The sequence below is a fragment of the Saccopteryx bilineata genome, chromosome 4 (assembly GCF_036850765.1).
Source record: "Saccopteryx bilineata isolate mSacBil1 chromosome 4, mSacBil1_pri_phased_curated, whole genome shotgun sequence".
NCBI lineage: Eukaryota > Metazoa > Chordata > Mammalia > Chiroptera > Emballonuridae > Saccopteryx > Saccopteryx bilineata.
This window is the reverse complement of record NC_089493.1, coordinates 124,534,501-124,554,432: the sequence shown is the minus strand read 5'-3', so window position 1 is coordinate 124,554,432 and position 19,932 is coordinate 124,534,501. Positions and strand designations below refer to the sequence as shown.

The following is a 19,932-nucleotide window of genomic DNA, read 5'->3' as shown; positions in this document are numbered from 1 at the left end:
ACAAAAAAAAAAAAAAAAGAGAGAGAGAATCAGGCTTTAATAGAAAGAAAACCTGCCCGGCTGTCTCGAAAAATGAGAGCAGCCCTGGCTACAGTCTTAGGCCATGTTTTACGAGTTAAGTTAGGAAAATAGGAAGGGTGGCAGGGCATTTCCTGATTGGCTGCTCCTATCGCTTGTCGCAGGGGTGCTTTCCACTAATTACGGATGTTTGTACATTTTCTTTTTTTTTTTTTTTTTTTTTTTTTTCATTTTTCTGAAGCTGGAAACGGGGAGAGACAGTCAGACAGACTCCCGCATGCGCCCGACCGGGATCCACCCGGCACGCCCGCCAGGGGCGACGCTCTGCCCACCAGGGGGCGATGCTCTGCCCATCCTGGGTGTCGCCATATTGCGACCAGAGCCACTCTAGCGCCTGAGGCAGAGGCCACAGAGCCATCCCCAGCGCCCGGGCCATCTCTGCTCCAATGGAGCCTTGGCTGCGGGAGGGGAAGAGAGAGACAGAGAGGAAAGCGCGGCGGAGGGGTGGAGAAGCAAATGGGCGCTTCTCCTGTGTGCCTTGGCCGGGAATCGAACCCAGGTCCTCCGCACGCTAGGCCGACGCTCTACCGCTGAGCCAACCGACCAGGGCTGTTTGTACATTTTCAACCGTCAGCAGTTTCAACCATCCATGACTTCTCAGAATTGTGACATTGGACATTCCTTTGTGGTTGGTCACCTGCCGCAAGCCCTGAAATGAAACTCATGCTGGCAGGGTTAAAGAAATGAAACCTAAGAGTTAGGAATATTGGTTTGAGTATGCTTTCAATCTTAAGTTTACTTTGTTCTTTTATATTTTTTTGACTATGCAAAAACATAATGGGTACATAGTTAAAACTTTTACTACGAAGAAAGTTCTCACTGTCAGCTTTATCCCCTCCTGCCCTTAGAGTTAACCATGATTTTAATGTCCAGTGCAGAGGTCAGGAACCTTTTTGGCTGAGACATGAACGCCACATTTTAAAATGTAATTCCGTGAGAGCCATACAACGACCCGTGTACATTACGCATTATCCAATAAAAATTTGGTGTTGTCCTGGAAGACAGCTGTGATTGGTTCCAGCCACTTGCAACCATGAACATGAGCGGTAGGAAATGAATGGATTGTAATACATGAGAATGTTTTATATTTTTAACGTTATTATTATTTTTTTTTATTAAAGATTTGTCTACAAGCCAGATGCAGCCATCAGAAGAGCCACATCTGGCTCATGAGCCATAGGTTCCCGACCCCTGGTCTAGTGTAACCTTCCAGAGGTTTTTAAAAATGCAGAAATAAGTATATGTGTGTGTGTACACACACACACACACACACACACACACACACATCTCCCCCTCCTTTACCATACTTTGCTTGATTTTTAAAAAGTTAACCATATACCCTCTAAGGGTACTGTACATTAGTACTTCAAAATCCTCCTCATGTTGTATAAGGCTGCATGTTAACAGATAAGCATTCCATGGTTTTATTAAACTCATTGGAGCAAGCCTTTTGAAGTGTGGCAGATTAAGTTCACTTGCTGGAATCAGATCCTGGCTCCACCACTTTCTGCACCTTTTGTTTTTGAGCAAGCCATCTACTATTTTTGTGTCTCAGTTTTCTCATCTGTAAAATGAAGACGTTGAGAAAGTAGCTTACAACTCATTAAAAATTGTGAGCATATAGCAATTAATACACTTACAGCACTTAGTTTCTGTCGCATAGGAAAGCCACAACTTTTAAATAAGAAGTGGAACAGGTGTATGACTTTTAGCAATTTCGATTGACTGGGAAAACCAATTGGCGACCTAGAGTGTTTCCGGGGCCAGTGTAAAGTAGAAAGAAAGCATGAGTACACACGGACCCCTAGGTCCGGGGGAGAGCCCAGACAGGAGTCACGGAAGGCCGAGGGCAGCAATGAGAACGGCTCAATGACGCACATTCCCAACAGGACACGGGAAGGACGCTCTCGTCCTGTCGGAGGCAGGAGGTCAGGGGAGCTGTCCTCCAGTGTACACTGCTTGGGCGCAGCGGTCTCCGCGCCACGAAAGCAAGCGTTTACAGCTCCCTCCGGTTTGGCAGGCAGGGGCTAGGGGAGCCAGTAGAGGGCGGAGCACGAGTAGGCGGGGTCGTGGGGGGCGGGGCCACGCCGTGGCGCCAAAACGCGAACATGGCGCCGGAGCTGCGGCGTTGGGCGGTTTCTGCCTTTAAGTTGCGGGGCTTGCTGCTCCGGGGGTGAGTCTGAGGGGCAGCTTGCGGGGGGGCGGGATGGGACAGGCAGGGCCAAGCTACCGCGCGGGGCAGCGGGACTCTCAAATACATAAATACTGAAACCTTTAAAAAAAGCTCTAAGAGCGAGTTGCTTTGGCACAGTGGTCAGGCTGCCAAGCCTTGGCGCGTTTCCCGACGTTGGCACAGGGTCGGAAAGTTTTCTGCCAGGTGGGACTAGGCTCCCCTCCTGCAAGTGCCGGAGATGCGGCGATCTGCTTCGCAGCAGGAGCCTTAGCACTGTAAATTTGACGCCTATCATTCCCCGGAGTCGGAGAGTGCGCAGAATGGGAAGTAGTACTGGAAGTAGTCCCTGAGACGTCACGTGGGAGACCCTGGACTGCCATAGCACAGCAGATGTCAGTCTATACCAATATTGGGTCAGGTATTATTCCGGAGAGAGTTCTTGGAGAGTTAAAAAGTGGGTAGATTTGAAGCATGTTCCTAGGTCTCCTCCTGGGTCTTTTTTTTTTTTCCTCTTTTTTCTTTCTCCTTTCTTCTTCTTTTCCTTTTCTTTTGACCTTTGTCCTCACTTCCCCTCTCCTCTCCTTTCCAACTTCTCTGATACTCTTCCTGGCCATATCTGTGTTTTCCAGGACCTACAGAATGAACCTTTCCAAGATTTTTCTTATTAAATCTGCTTTCAAAGAAAGAAAGAAAGAGAAGAACATATACAGTATTTATGGATTTGAATACCTGCGGGATGCAATATACTTTTCTATGCCAGGTTTCATTACTCTTATTGTGTGTGAAGAGTTTCTTATTTTTGTAATGATGGGTTTTATGAGACTTTTTGTTTTGTTTTGTTTTTTATTTATTTTTTATTCATTTTAGAAAGGAGAGAGAGGGAGAGAGAGAGAGAAGGGGGGAAGAGCAGGGAGCATCAACTCCCATATGTGCCTTGACCAGGCAAGCCCAGGGTTTCAAACTGGCGACCTCAGCATTCCAGGTCGACGCTTTATCCACTGCGCCACCACAGGTCAGGCCTTATGAGACTTTTTGATGAGTTTTATGGGACTTTTTACCTTTGCCTTTGGGTTAGTGCTGAACAAGAGAGTAATAGTGGACATGCTCTGGGAGAAAATAATGAATTTTGTTAATTGATCTCCAACATTTTGAAAATATGAGCAGTTGATCAATTTTTTTTCAATTAGAATTTGACCTAATATTAAGCTATCACTCATTAATTAATCAGTCAGAAATACACTGAAATCTGTTTGGTTCAAAGTCCTGTGCTAGGACAAGGGAGTAGGAGAGAGTAAGACACTGCGCAGCTTGGGGGGGAAGCACTTGTATTAGTCATCTATAGTCATCTATAGCTGCATAACAAACTACCCCAAAACTTAGCCGTTTACAATAGCACACACTTACATTTTGTCCCATCTCTAATTGATCTGTAATTTAAGCAGGTTTTACTGGGTCCTTAGCTTCCAGGTCTCTCACACAGCTACATTCAAGTTGGGGTCATCTCAAATGTCCATTGGATAGGATTCGCTTCCAAGCTCATTCAGTGCTTGGCAGTGTTCAGTTCCTCCAAAGTTGTTAGACTGAGGACCTCAGCCCTCAGTGGCTATTGGTTGGAGGCCACCTCTAGTTCCTTGCCATTTTGGGCCTCCCCTACATAGTAGCTTGCTCTATCAAACTCAGCAAGGGAGAGTCTGCTCCCAAGATGGAAGTCACAGCTTTTGTAACCTAGTTGTGGAAGTGAGATCTTGTTACTTATAAAGTTTTACTTTTAAAATTGCACTACAGTAAAATACTCTACCACTTTTGCTATATTCTATCATTAGAGGCAAGTCACCAGGTTCAGCAGGGGATTGTTCATGGATGTACATACCAGGAGGTATGGATTGTAGGAGTCATCTTAGAAGTCTGTCTACCATGGATATTAAATAATTCACAGTTATTTAACTTCAATTGTGAAAAGTATATGAAAGGGCTATGATAGTGTATACTCAGGTGTATACATACATGGCTCTAGAGTGAAGGAGGGCTTTATTGGCGAATTGGTTTGAGCTGAGTGTTAAAGGATGAGCAGGACTTGACAAGGTGAAGAAAAGAGTTGGGGGAAATGACCATCTTAAGACCCCGATGCAGGAGAGCACCAGAAGAATCAGAGATGCTGGCAGAGCCGAATGAGATTTGGCAGGGCCAGATCCTGCATTGATAGCTTTATGGGCTTTGGTTTCTCCTAAGACATGTGTCCCAAGATTCACCCAAAATGCCTGTGATGTTAGGGCTTCAGTGTCAGAGATTTATGGGCCACCTTCCGTGTGCTTAGCACTCTGACAGTGGGTAACACAGTTCCATTTCTCAAGGAGTATATCTATAATAAATTGAAGAGTTACGATACCTGCACACGAAACAATCAGTAAGCAGCCCAAGATATAGAATGGTTAGTGTGATGCGTGTAACAGTAGTATTGATAGAAAGTGTAAGGTTGTGTGCTACAAATTCAGAATGGCATGTAATTAGCTAAATGTTTAAGTATGCTGTGTTCATTCTAGGCACTATTGGTATTTAAATCAGGGGTTCATGTAGTTTTTTTAAATTTCAGCTTTAGTCCCTGGCCTGGATATCCCGGGTTCCTTCAGTGCACACAGGAGAAGCGACTGTCTGCTTCTCCACCCCTCTCCCTTCCCTATCTCTCTTTCTCTCTCTCTCTCTCTCTCTCTCTCTCTCTCTCTTTCTCTCCCTTTCATTTGCCTTCCTGCAGCCATGACTCAATTGGTCCTAGAGAGTTGGCTTGGGGGACTGAGGATGGTTCCCTGGCCTCTGCCTCTGTGCTAAAAAAAATTGGCTCCTTTGCTGAGCAATGGAGCAAGGGTCCCAGATAGGTAGAGCATCGCGCCCTAGTGGGCTTGCCAGGTGGATCTTGGTTAGGGCTCATGCGGGAGTCTGTCTCTACCTCCCCTCCTCTCTCTAAAATAAAATATAAAAACAAAAAAATAAATTTCCGCTTTATTGAGTTTTTTGGTTGGAGAGATTTATGTAATTTGTGTTGCTCAGGTGTCTGTTGTATTCCAGACACTGAAGCAGATGAAGTCATTCGTGCCTTGAATATCAGGTAATAAATTGTACAAGGTTAATGTAATGCATCAGATCTAAGGTATCTATAAGTGAGATTTTTAACATTTTCAGAAGGAAGGGGAGAGTTCAGCAGGTAGGGCTGGTCTAGGAAGGCTTCTCAAAAGGAGCCTGACCTGTGGTGGTGCAGTGGATAAAGCGTCAATCTGGAAACGCTGAGGTTGCCGGTTCAAAACCCTGGGCTTGCCTGGTCAAGGCACATATGGGAGTTGATGCTTCCAGCTCCTCCCTCCCTTCTCTCTCTCTCTCTCTCTTTCTCTCTCTCTCTCTTTCTCTCTCTCTCTCCCCCCTCTCTATAATGAATAAATAAAAAAAAAAAAAAAGGAAAGATGACTGGATAGGGAGTTGGGAGATTTCACCTTTCTTGGCCTCAGTTTCTCTCCTGGAAGTGATGGAGGAGATGACATTTAAGGCCTTCTGGCTCTAAAAAAAAAAAAGGAGGATGTGGTGTGGGACTTTAAGAATTTTGTATTGACTGGCTCAAAGGATGATTTATTCTGAAAGTGCAAAAAGGTGACTACTGCTTGCAGAGAGTGAGTGGGTGGATCTTGATTTCAATGCCAGATTGATGAGTGTTTGCCAGCTTTTGTCATAAAACTTTTATTTATTTATTTTTTTTAATTTTTTTTTTTTTTTTTTTTTTGATTTTTAGAGAGAGGGGAGAGAGAGAGAAGGGGGAGGAGCAGGAAGCATCAACTCCCATATGTGCCTTGATCAGGCAAGCCCAGGGTTTCGAACCGGCAACCTCAGTGTTCCAGGTCGATGCTTTATCCCATTGCGCCACCACAGGTCAGGCCTGTCATAAAACTTTTAGCCTTAATTACCAATGACCCGCGTCTTTTCTCTCTGTCTCTTGCCAGTGAAGCTATTAAGTATCTGACAGAAGCTCTCCAATCTGTGAGTGAAGTAGAGCTTGAAGATGCCCTGGAGAAGATCATCGATGCTGTGGAAAAGCAACCTCGTAAGTAACATTCTGACAGCTCTTAAACTGTTAATATGCTTCCACATCCCCAACTAGACTTACGGATTTCAGTAGAAGCTAAGGATTCAGTATTAAGATGCCCCCAGTCTTAGGTGACATACCCCTGGTAGCTCTTCTTCCCAAGGAGTAACTTCTAGAGAGAGGAGGGTGTAGCTTGCTCTCATATGGTAGAGAGATGTCAGTTTCTTTCATTAAAAAGGAAGAAACGTTCTATGATACAGGAGAGATTGCTATTAAGTTTTTACTTCTAAAGACAGAATTTTAAATAACAGCTTTGCTTTCAAATTTTTCCTTATAGTTTAAAATTTAGAGAATGATTAGATTAAGCAAATTAGTATTTGTAATACTAGGTTGGTACATGGTATTTTGCCTGAGAACATACCACAGTGGTTAAGGGTGCACAGTCTGGAGTGAGGCTAGGGTTTGTATTGCTCTTCAATCCCTCCAGCTATGTCTTGGGTAGGTTCAACCTCCCAAAGTTGCAATTTCCCCATCTGTAAAATATGGGCATGTGAACGTCAATTTATCTAGTGGGAGAATGCTTGTAAAGTACTGAGTATAGTGCTACATACTTACTAAGGGCTTAGTAAGTGGTAGCTGTTATTGTTACTATTGTTACTATCGTGGCTACTGAAACATAGCATTTGTGATAAAAGGTATATACTGCCCTGGCCAGATAACTTAGTTGGTTAGAGCATCATCCAGAAGTACAGAGGTTGCCAGTTTAGTGCCTAGTCAGGGCACATACAAGAACAGCTCAATGTTCCTGTCTCTTTCGCTCTTCCTCTTCCTCTTGCTAAAAATCAATCAGTCATTAAAAATCTTTTTTTTAAAGTTATATTAGTGTAAATTTTTTTTTTTTGTATTTTTCTGAAGCTGTAAACGGGGAGAGACAGTCAGACAGACTCCCGCATGCGCCCGACCGGGATCCACCCGGCTCGCCCACCAGGGGCAACACTGCCCATCAGGGGGCGATGCTCTGCCCCTCCGGGGCGTCACTCTGTTGCGACCAGAGCCACTCTAGCACCTGGGGCAGAGGCCAAGGAGCCATCCCCAGCGCCAATTTTGCTCCAATGGAGCCTCGGCTGCGGAACGGGAAGAGACAGAGAGGAAGGAGAGGGGGAGGGGTGGAGAAGCAGATGAGCACTTCTCCTGTGTGCCCTGGCTGGGAATCGAACCCAGGACTCCTGCACGCCAGGCCGACACTCTACCGCTGAGCCAACCGGCCAGGGCCTATATTAATGTAAATTTAGTAAGCCTAGTAGCATACAGTATTACAAAATAATTTTTTTAATTTAAATTCATTTTTTATTTATTATTTTTTTTTATTTTTATTTTATTTATTCATTTTAGAAAGGAGAGAGAGGGAGAGGAGAGAGATAGAAAGAGAAGGGGGGAGGAGCAGGAAGCATCAACTCCCATATGTGCCTTGACCAGGGAAGCCCGGGGTTTAAAGTGGCGATCTCAGCATTCCAGGTCAACGCTTTACCCACTGCGCCACCGCAGGTCAGGCTACAAAATAATTTTTATAACAGTGAGTCTTTGACTGTGTATTAAGGCACTATAAAAGTATTTATTTGAGTGTGGAAAATTAAGGTATTTGAGGTATGGCTTTTGTTAATGTTCTGACCTAATACTTTTTTGCCTCCTAAAAACTATGTAGTGAGAAGCATTAGTGTCTGCAGATTATTTGTAGGGAAAAAGTTATCTCTGGGAAGAGCTAATTTATGCCTGCTTTTCAGGGTTTTTTGTTTTGTTTTGTTTTATTTTTAGGTGAGAGAAGGGGAGATAGTGAGGCAGACTCCTGCATACATCCCACTGGGATTCACCCGGCAACCCCCATCTTGGGCTGATGCTCCATACTGAGCTATTTTTTAGTACCTGAGTCTGACACACTTGGACCAACTGAGCCCTTCTCAGCGCCTAGGGCCATGTTGAACCAATCAGCCACTGGCTATGAGAGGTGAAGAGAAATAGAAGAGGGAGAATCAGATGGTTGCTTCTCCTCTGTGTCCTGACCAGGAATTGAACCCGGGATGTCCATATGCTGGGCCAATACTCTATTCACTGAGCTACGCACCAGGGCCTAAAGTTTGACTTTGAAATTCTCTTTTCAGTGTCATCCAACATGATTGAACAAAGTGTAGTGGAAGCAGCTGTCCAGGAATGCAGTCGGTCAGTGGATGAAACTATGTAGGTGGAAAAAATAAACTCTTCCCCCATGTTGGAGGTGTTGTTGAGTGCTTATTTTAAAATTATTTTCTTAAGGAAATTAATTAGTTGTCAACATTTCTATAGTGGTTATTTCCCAGTGTTTGCTTTAAAGTGATAGTCTGCATCATAAACCTCATTACCAAATGACTCATCTTTCCTGTTTTTTTCCCTAGGATTTGAGATAATTGCATTGTTTGTGCCATGACTATGTGTATCTCTTACCCAATGTTATATTCTGTAGGTCATGAATGAGTTCAGTTGACTATTTAGAGGTATAATTGACTTTTGTTCTTAGGAAGGTACTGAAGCTAGAAAAGTTCAGAGACTCAACTTGGGCCACGTTGATTAATGGCCAGTGATGTAAAACCTCAGTCTTTGTTTTGTTTTGTTTTTGTGACAGAGACAAAGTCAGAGAGAGGGACAGATAGGGATAGACAGGAAGAGAGAGAGATGAGAAACATCAATTCTTTGTTGCAGCTCCTTAGTTGTTCATTGATTGCTTTTTCATATATGCCTTGACCGCGGGCCTTCAGCAGACTGAGTGACTCCTTGCTCGAGCCAGCAACCTTGGGTCCAAGCTGGTGAGCTTTGCTCAAACCAGATAAGCCCACACTCAAGCTGGCGACCTTGGGGTCTCGAACCCGGGTCCTCCACATCCCAGTCCAGCGCTCTATCCACTGCACCACCTTAGGCAAAACCTCAGTTTTATGACTTTCTCCCATTTCCTGCCATTATTAGATCTTAAGAATTTACATGGCAGTTATTTTCCTGGGTTTTGTTTCTCTGAGTGTCCCTCTTTCTTTCCTCCTTTTGAATATGATACTTCTTTGCAAATTCACAGTTTAACTGGGGGAAAAGAAATCTGGGAAAATGAATAGAGACAGTTTTAACTTTAACAGTTTTTTCCTATTTGTGACAATGGAGATAATGGAAAGGAGTTGTTACTCTTTTATTTATTTATTTATTTATTTATTGTATTTTTCTGAGGTTGGAAACAGGGAGGCAGTCAGACTCCCGCATGCACCCGACCAGGATCCAACCGGCATGCCCACCAGGGGGCGATGCTCTGCCCATCTGGGGCGTCTCTTTGCCGCAATCAGAGCCATTCTAGCGCCTGAGGCAAAGGCCACAGAGCCATCCTCAGTGCCTGGGCAAACTTTGCTCCAATGGAGCCTTGGCTGCAGGAGGGGAAGAGAGAGACAGAGAGGAAGGAGAGGGGGAGGGGTGGAGAAGCAGATGGGTGCCTCTCCTGTGTGCCCTGGCCGGAAATCGAACCCGAGACTCCCGCACGCCAGGCCGATGCTCTACCACTGAGCCAACCGGCCAGGGCCAGGAGTTGTTACTCTTATTTTTGTCAGTTTTAGTTCCCTATCAGAACCAAGAGCTGCTAAAACAAAAGAGAAATTGTGGAATTTTCACATTATCCTTGGAAACTCATTATTTAAAATGCTAGCGTAGTGTCGTGCCCTTAAAGCCATCAATAAAAATTCAAAGAGGTTGTAGCGAAATGTAAGGATGATCATCATAACAAGAGCATTCAAGTTAGCAGTTGTTTCTGTCTAGCTGTTCACATGCTCCAGTCAGCCAATGTAGAAGCCCAGTAGGGACTGAATGGTAAACAATCTTTGCAACTTCAGTCGTCAGAAAGTCATGTTAGAGCATGAGAGAGGCTCTCATTTTTATAGATGAAGAAATGCCATAAGGAGTTCAATAACTTGAACTTGAATGGTGGAGCTGAGCAGGCATTCCAGGTTTTCTTCAAGCCCAGGATTCTCTGCTGCTCTATCCTTAGTGCTACCAACAGGGTAGCATGAACATATTTTGATTATTTTCAGTTTCGGAGATAAACAGGTATAATCTTAGGGAAGATTTTTTTTGTGTGTGGGACTATTTATGTAATAGTGCTGTGAATATTTTTTTAAACCTTTTTCAAACATGGTTATGTTAGTAACAGTATTTGAAAGTAAAATTATTTTGTTGACTTTCCTTCTCTTAACTGTGTTAAGGATATGGCCAGAATTTGGGGGGTTCTTTTTCTATTTTTATCTTTTTCTGGGATAGTTGTGCATAATGTTTTGGAGTAAAAAAGTTTTAGAAATGAATGATAATATCCTTTAGTATTGTAGCTCATAAAAATAGTACATATGAGGAGAGATATTTTTTCAGATGTGACTATTTTATATGTAACTGTTCTTTTTCAACACATAACATTCTTAATTAGAAGTTAACTTGACTAACTTTTCTTCTTTGCTTGAGAATATTGGCAGTACTTTCTTGTATTTAGAAAGGAAAACACACAAGCTAAACCTTTGACTCTCGTGTTATTTTTGTCACTAGAAGAAATTGTGTATGTGACCTGTAAAAAGTGTATATGTGTGACGTAAAATTGTAATGTAAGTTTTCATGTTCATCTAGAATACTTATGTTTTAGAAAATCAGGTCTATGCTTTTGTGATGTTTTTCAGAGAACATATTTTCAATATCATAGGAGCATTTGATATTCCACGCTTTGTGTACAGTTCAGAAAGAAAAAAATTTCTTCCGTAAGTATTTCATCTATTGAGTTTAAGCTGATTTCCAAATGTACATTTTTATTCAGAAGGTAGTATAGTCTTGTTTCATTTTTATCCTACCTTTGTGTATTATAATCGTCATAAACAGGCATTCCTTTTTTTTCCTAGTATCTTAATGACCAACTACCCTGCACCAAATTTATTTGGGACAGCAAGAGACAAAGCAGAGCTGTTTCGTGAACGATACACTATTTTGCACCAGGTAAATTGGGGGCAGAGAAGCTTAAAACTTGGGGACAGTTAAAGGATGGAATTTTGTAGTCAAAAGTTTGTCATTCAATAGACTGTTATGGAGCTCTCTCTGTTTGAGACCTATAAGGAAATAAATAAAGATACTTTCCCCTTAGCAATTAAGATGATAATAAAAATAATAGCTAATATTTATTACATGCCTTTTTTTTTTACATGCTTTTGATATTCTAGACACTGTTTATCACTTTACAGACATTATCTGCCTTATTTAATCATAATATCAATGTATGTATAAATGCTATTCTCATTTACAGATGAGGAAACTGAGATCTAGAGAAGTTTAGTAACTTGCTCAAAGGTCATACCTAGTAAGTAGCAATGGGATTTTAATCCAGTTTGTCTGAATCTGAAGCCCAACCTTTGTCTACTAAACTAGACTTCCTTCAAGCAGCTTGTAATCTATGAAGCTAAAGATATTTGCATACAAAAAAATATAGAGTAGAATTTTATTTTTTTATTTTTTTATTTTATTTTTTCAGAGACAGAGAGAGAGGAATAGACAGGGACAGACAGACAGGAACAGAGAGATGAGAAGCATCAATCATTAGTTTTTCGTTGCGCATTGCAACACCTTAGTTGTTAATTGATTGCTTTCTCATACATGCCTTGACCACGGGCCTTCAGCAGACCGAGTAACCCCTTGCTCGAGCCAGCGACCTTGGGTCCAAGCTGGTGAGCTTTTGCTCAAACCAGATGAGCCCGCACTCAAGCTGACGACCTTGGGGTCTCAAACCTGGTTCCTTGGCATCCCAGTCCAATGCTCTATCCACTGTGCCACCACCTGGTCAGGCTAGAGTAGAATTTTATACGTGCTATAAAAAAGATACAAACATTCGCCCTGGCCAGTTGGCTCAGTGGTAGAACATAGGGCTGGCGTGCAGGAGTCCCGGGTTCGATTCCCAGCCAGGGCACACAGGAGAAGTGCCCATCTGCTTCTCCACCCTTCCCCCTCTCCTTCCTCTCTGTCTCTCTCTTCCCCTCCCGCAGCCAAGACTCCATTGGAGCAAAGTTGGCCCGGGCGCTGAGGATGGCTCTATGGCTTCTGCCTCAGGCACTAGAATGGCTCTGGTTGCAATAGAGCAATGCCCCAGATGGGCAGAGCATCGCCCCCTGGTGAGCATGCCGGGTGGATCCCGGTCGGGCGCATACAGGAGTCTGTCTGACTGCCTCCCCATTTCCAACTTCAGAAAAATAAAAATAAATTTTTTTTTTTTAAAAAGATACAAACAGAATGCATTCAATGGAAAAATCAGGGCAGGCTTCAGAAAAGCTATGGCACTTGACATGATGACCCTCTTGGGAGTTGGGACTTTGTTCTCTTGATACAAGGAGCCTTGGAACAACCGAGAGACTCAGTCACAGCTGGGGGGTGTTTAGCACTTCCTCTACCAGTTGGTAGCACTTCCTCTACCAGCTGAGTTAGAGTGTGAGAGAAGACTCAAAGGAGTCTGTGATGTAGTCCTGGCACAAATGGAGCCAGGATAAAGGAAATGGCAACTGGAACAGACAGAAGGGAGAGGGCTGGAGCAGTGGAAGCCACAGCTCATGGTGACTGGTTGGACATTAAAGAGAAGGGAGAGAGTAAAGATTCAATGATGGTTAAGGTTTGAATCTGAGAGAGTAAAATAGTAGAGTAATCGTAATAGGTTAACCAACGGGAAAAAGGGAATGTTTGAGGAAGATGACAGGTTCTGTTTTAAGCATCTGAGTGAAGGTTATAGTAGGGTATCAGGGAAAAGGTATGCCTATGAAAGAAAGCCACCTGAATAGAGAGAGATTTAGGGTGCATCTGCCTGCAGTAATAGCTGGAGAAGCAATAGAAAAGGGAAGAGAATAGAATTGGGGGTCTAGGCTAGGATGGCATCATATGGCAGAAGCACAAGGTTTCAAGGAGGAGAGGATTTGCAGCAGGGTAAGCAGGGAAGAGACTGAAGGGAATGAGCATTGACTAATACAGAAAGGATTTTATTGGCTTGTACTATGGAGAAGTCTAGAGTTCTACCTGTTTCAAGCATGGCCGGATCTAGGTGCTCACACAACAGGAGGCATCCACCTCTTTTCATCTGCCAGCAATTTTTTTCTTTCTTTTTTTTTTTAAATTTAATGCAGTGACATTGATAAATCAGGGTACATATGTTGAGAGTAAAGATCTCCAGATTATTTTGACATTTGATTGTTCTGTATACCCCTCCCCCAAAGTCAAATTGTCTTCTGTCACCTTCTATCTGGTTTTCTTTGTGCCCCTCCCCTCCGCCACCCCCCTCTCCTTCCTCGCCCCCTCCCCCTGCCCCACGCCCATTGCCATCACATTCTTGTTCATGTCTCTGAGTCTCATTTTTATGTTCCATCTATGTATGGATTCATATAGTTCTTAGTTTTTTCTGATTTACTTATTTCACTCCGTATAATGTTATCAAGGTCCTTCAATGTTATTGTAAATGATCCGATGTCATCGTTTCTTATGGCTGAGTAGTATTCCATAGTATATATGTACCAAAGCTTTTTAATCCACTCGTCCTCTGACGGACACTTGGGCTGTTTCCAGATCTTCGCTATTGTGAACAATGCTGCCACAAACATGGGGGTGCATTTCTCCTTTTGGAGCCGTTCTATGGTGTTCTTGGGGTATATTCGTAAAAGTGGGATAGCTGGGTCAAAAGGCAGTTCGATTTTCAGTTTTTTGAGGAATCTCTATACTGTTTTCCACAGTGGCTGCACCAGTCTGCATTCCCACCAGCAGTGCAGGAGGGTTCCCTTTTCTCCACATCCTCTCCAGCACTTATTCTGTGTTGTTTGTTCATGAGTGCCATTCTGCCTGGTGTGAGGTGAAATCTCATTGTAGTTTTAATTTGCATTTCTCTAATGATTAGTGATGTTGAGCATTTTTTCATACGCCTATTGGCCATCTGTATGTCCTCTTTGGAAAAGTGTCTATTCATTTCTTTTTCCCATTTTTTTTTTTTTTTTTTACAGAGGCAGAGATAGACAGGGACAGACAGACAGGAACGGAGAGAAATGAGAAGCATCAATCATCAGTTTCTCGTTGCGCGTTGCGACTTCTTAGTTGTTCATTGATTGCTTTCTCACATGTGCCTTGACCGCGGGCCTTCAGCAGACCGAGTAACCCCCTGCTGGAGCCAGCCACCTTGGGTCCAAGCTGGTGAGCTCTTTGCTCAAACCAGATGAGCCCGCGCTCAAGCTGGCGACCTCGGGGTCTCGAACCTGGGTCCTTCTGCATCCCAGTCCGACGCTCTATCCACTGCGCCACCACCTGGTCAGGCTTTTTTTCCCATTTTTTGATTGGATTGTTTGTCTTCCTGGTGTTGAGATTTACAAGTTCTTTATAAATTTTGGTTATTAACCCCTTATCAGACGTATTGTCAAATATGTTCTCCCATTGTATAGTTTGTCTTTTTATTCTGTTCTTATTGTCTTTAGCTGTGCAAAAGCTTTTTAGTTTGATATAGACCCATTTGTTTATCCTGTCTTTTATTTCACTTCCCCGTGGAGATAAATCAGCAAATATATTGCTCCGAGAGATGTCCGAGAGCTTACTGCCTATGTTTTCTTCTAAGATGCTTATGGTTTCACGGCCTACATTTAAGTCTTTTATCCATTTTGAGTTCATTTTTGTGAGTGGTGTAAGCTGGTGATCTAGTTTCATTTTTTTTGCAGGTAGCTGTCCAATTTTCCCAACAGCATTTGTTAAAGAGGCTGTCTTTACTCCATTGTATTTCCTTACCTCCTTTGTCAAATATCAGTTGTCCATAGAGCTGTGGGTTTATTTCTGGGTTCTCTGTTCTGTTCCATTGATCTATATGCCTGTTCTTATGCCAGTACCAGGCTGTTTTGAGTACAATGACCTTGTAGTATAACTTGATATCAGGAAATGTGATACCTCCCACTTTATTCTTCTTTTTTAAGATTGCTGAGGCTATTCGTGTTCTCTTTTGGTTCCATATAAATTTTTGGAATATGTGTTCTATATCTTTGAAGTATGTCATTGGTATTTTAATTGGTATTGCATTGAATTTATAGATTGCTTTGGGTAATATAGACATTTTAATGATGTTTATTCTTCCTAACCATGAGCACGGTATATGCATCCACTTGTTTGTATCTTCCTTGATTTCTTTTATCAATGCTTTGTAATTTTCTGAGTACAAGTCTTTGGTCTTCTTGGTTAAGTTTACTCCTAAGTACTTTATTTTTTTGGTTGTAATAGTGAAGGGGATTGTTTCCTTAATTTCTCTTCCTGTTTATTGTTGGCATATAAAAATGCCTCTGATTTCTGAGTATTGATTTTATATCCTGCCACTTTGCTGAATTTATTTATCAGGTCCAGTAGTTTTTTGACTGAGACTTTAGGGTTTTCTATATACAATATCATATCATCTGCAAATAATGATAGTTTTACTTCTTTTTCAACTTAAATGCCTTTTATTTCTTCTTCTTCTTGTCTGATTGCTGTGGCTAGGACTTCCAGGACCAAGTTAAACTAGAAAGCCCGACGGTCATACGAAATGACCGCTGTTCTAGATATTATAAATTGTAATTAAAATGATTTGTGCAAAGGTGTCTGCTAATTGAAACTGAATTACCCAGGGCAGGCGGCAAGGACGCCCCTTTGCTTACTGCCCCACGGGGTTTCCCCCTTCTACTTGCTTAATTGCTTAGAGTGCAATGAAGGAAACCACTGGTGGTACATTTCTTAAGAGCCACCGCTACCTCAATAAATAAAGGTGATTTAAATAATTAAATGTTAATTCACATGTCAAAGATCTCTTTGTACACAACATTTCTTGTGTAGATCTTTCCATCATTTTTAAGCTCGCCTTGCAGAGGACCATCAATTATTTTTAATTTTACGTCCGTTCTTTCACGAACTCTTGAACAGGCAACATAAAGTTGACCGTGTCCAAATGCAGGCTTAGGTAAAAAAATGCCAACACGCTTAAGTGTTTGGCCCTGAGACTTATTGATGGTCATAGCAAAGGCAAGTTTTACAGGAAATTGTCTATGTCTCAATTGAAACGGCAACCCTGTTTGAGATGGAGCCAAATCAATTCTTGGAATGGCATGTATTTCACCTTTAGAGGAGCCAGTCAAAGACTTAGCTATTATGACATTATTTTTCAATTGGAGAACCTCTAGTCTTGTACCATTGGAAAGACCCCTTCTGGTGTTAAGATTTCTTAACAGCATAATAATTGCTCCAATCTTTAACCTCAGTTTGTGAGGTGGCATGCCAGAAGGCGGGACTATTTGAATGCCATGGCAACTTCACCCCATTGGCTAGTACAGTTACGCAAGCAACCAATAAGCTATCGGCGACAGACACTTAAGCCGCATATAATAAAGATAAGAGTGGTGAAAGGGGGCACCCCTGTCTTGTTCCTAATCTTAAGGGGATTGCTTTTAATTTTTGCCCATTGAGTATGATGTTGGCTGTGGGTTTCTCATAGATGGCTTTTATCATGTTGAGGTATGTTCCCTGTATTCCCACTTTGCTGAGAGTTTTGATCATGAATGGGTGCTGGATTTTATCAAATGTTTTTTCAGCATCTATTGAAATTATCATATGGTTTTTCTCCTTTGTTTTATTTATGTAATGAATCACATTGATTGATTTACAAATATTGTATCAGCCTTGCCTCCCCAGAATAAATCCCACTTGATCATGGTATATGATTTTTTCCATATATTGTTGGATCCAGTTTGCTAATATTTTGTTGAGGATTTTAGCATCTATATTCATCAGAGATATTGGCCTATAATTTTCTTTCTTTGTGTTGTCTTTGCCTGGTTTTGGAATCAGAATTAAGCTTGCCCCATAAAAGGAGCTTGGAAATCTTCCTTCCTCTTGAATTTTTTGAAATAGTTTGAGAAGGATAGGAGTTAGTTCTTTGAATATTTGGTAGAATTCACTTGTGAAACCATCAGGCCCCGGACTTTTCTTTGTTGGGAGTTTTTTGATAACTGTTTCGATCTCATTTGGTGTAATCGGTCTATTTAGGTTTTCTGATTCTTCCAGTTTGATTTTTGGAAGATTGTATGTTTCAAGGAATTTGTCCACTTCATCTAGGTTGTCTAGTTTTTTGGCATACAGTTCTTCATAGTATTTTCTTACAATATTTTGTATTTCTGTTGTGTCAGTTGTTATTTCTCCACTCTCATTTCTAATTTTAATTATTGGAGTCCTCTCTCTTTTTCTTGGTGATTCTAGTTAAAGGTTCATCAATCTTGTTTACCTTTTCAAAGAACCAGCTCCTGGTTTCGTTGATCCTCTGTATTGTTTCTTTAGCCTCTATGTCATTTATTTCTGCTCTGATCTTTATTATTTCCTTCCTTCTACTACATTTGGGCTTTACTTGCTGTTCTTTTTCTAGTTCTTTTAGGTGCAGGGTTAAGTTGTTTATTTGAGCTATTTCTAGCTTCTTAAAGTGTGCCTGTAGTGCTATGAACTTCCCTCTCAGTACTGCTTTTGCTGTGTCTCATAAATTTTGAGTTCTTGTATGCTCATTGTCATTCATTTCTAGGAATTTTTTTTTCTTCTTTGATCTCATTCTTAATCCATTTGTTATTTAACAACCTGCTATTTAGTTTCAATGTGTTTGAGACTTTTTGAGCTTTTCTGTTGTGGTTCATTTCTAGTTTCATGCCGTTGTGATCGGAGAAAGTGCTTGATATGATTTCAATCTTCTTAAATTTGTTGAAACCGCTTTTGCGCCCTAATATGTGGTCTATCCTAGAGAATGTACCATGAGGACTTGAAAAGAATGTATATTCTGCTGCTTTAGGGTGAAATGTTCTGAAGATATCTATTAAATCAAGTTGATCTAGTGTGTCCAATAAGTCTGCTGTTTCTTTGTTAATTTTCTTTCTTGAGGTTCTATCTAGTGATGTTAGTGGGGTATTGAAATCCCCTACTATTATAGTATTGCTGTTGATCTTGCCCTTTAAATCCATCAAAGTCTGCTTTATATATTTAGATGCTCCTATATTAGGTGCATAGATATTTATAATAGTTATATCTTCCTGTGGGATTACTCCCTTTATCATTATGTAGTGGCCTTCTTTATCTCTTACTATATCCTTTGTTTTAAAGTCCCAATTTGTCTGATATAAGTATTGCTACCCCAGCTTTTTTTTTTTCATTTCCATTTGCATTAAATGTTTTTTTCCATCCTTTTACCTTCTCTATGTGTATCTTTTGTTCTAAGGTGTGTCTCTTGTAGACAGCATATGTACGGGTCCTGTTTTCTTATCCACGCAGCTACCCTATGTCTTTTGATTGGATCATTTAATCCATTTACATTTATGGTTATTGATATGAATTTTTTTATTGCCATTTTATTTTTTAAAGCTGTATTCCTTTTTTGCTATATTCTTTTCCCACTTTGTTCCGTTTACAACAGGCCCCTTAACATTTCCTGCAGCATTGTTTTGGTTGTAATGAATTCCTTGAGTTGTTTTTTGTCTGGGAAGCTTTTTATTTCTCCTTCAATTTTAAACGATAGCCTCCCTGGATAAAGTAGTCTTAGTTGAAAGTTTTTGTTCTGTATTACTTTGAATATTTCTTGCCATTCCTTTCTGGCCTCAGGTGTTTCTGTTGAGAAGTTGGATGTCATCCTTATGGGGGCTCCTTTGTAGGTGATAGCTTTTTTTTCTTTTGCAGCTTTTAATATTTTCTCTTTATCACTTAGCTTTGGTATTTTAATTATGATGTGTCTTGGTGTAGGTTTCTTTGGGTTTCTCTTTAATGGAGTCCTCTGTGCTTCTTGAACTTGTGAGAGTTTCTCCTCCATTAATTTTGGGGAGTTTTCAGCTATGATATGATTGAACAAAGTCTCTATCCCTTGTTCTTTTTCTTCTTCTTCAGGAACCCCTATGATGCGGATGTTATTTTCTTCATGTTGTCACAGAGCTCTCTAAGAGTTTCCTCAGGCTTTTTGAGTCTCTTTTCTTTTTTCTTCTTTGCTTTCATGCCTTCGTTCCAGTTGTCTTCCAACTCACTGATTCGATCCTCAGCTCTATCTATCCTGTTTTTAATTCCTTCCATTGTGGTCTTTATTTCTGATATTATATTTGTCATCTCTGACTGATTCTTTTTTATACTTGCTATTTCTTTATTTAGGTGTTCATAATGACCATCCATTGTTGTTCTAAGATCCCTAAGCATCCTTACAATCATTATTTTGAACTTTGCATCTGGAAGTTTGATTATTTCCTTATCACTCAGTTCATTTCCTAAAGGTTTCATTTGGATTTCACTTTTTTGTCTTCTCATTGTCTGTATTTTGTTTGTAGAGTTGGTTGAGTCTAGGCTTGGTGTTGTCTGCTTCCAGTTTTCAGTTGTGTTATTTCTAGGTCTTCTTGGGTTGTTTTAGCTATTATTTGTAATCCACTTTTGGATTTGGGCAGCTTTGAAGTCTTGATTTGTTTTTTTTCTGTTTTTTTTCTTTTTTTTTTTTTTCATTTTTCTGAAGCTGGAAACAGGGAGAGACAGTCAGACAGACTCCCGCATGCGCCCGACCGGG

The 19,932-nt window shown here is 41.3% G+C and overlaps 1 protein-coding gene across 3 annotated transcripts in view; it reads left to right on the top strand.

The window, feature by feature from the left end:
- The first annotated feature begins 2,159 nt into the window (after nt 1–2,159).
- POLE2 (DNA polymerase epsilon 2, accessory subunit) overlaps nt 2,160–19,932 on the top strand; it is a 39,851-nt gene continuing 22,078 nt past the window's right edge. For 2 of the 3 annotated variants that reach the window (XM_066277917.1, XM_066277916.1), the window contains exons 1-5: nt 2,160–2,251; nt 6,232–6,332; nt 8,471–8,546; nt 11,033–11,110; nt 11,249–11,342. In XM_066277917.1, the coding sequence (XP_066134014.1) occupies nt 2,187–2,251; nt 6,232–6,332; nt 8,471–8,546; nt 11,033–11,110; nt 11,249–11,342 (414 nt within the window). In that variant the 5' untranslated portion in view covers nt 2,160–2,186. The remainder of the gene's footprint in view (nt 2,252–6,231; nt 6,333–8,470; nt 8,547–11,032; nt 11,111–11,248; nt 11,343–19,932) is intronic. The other variant, XM_066277918.1, reaches the window with a different exon arrangement.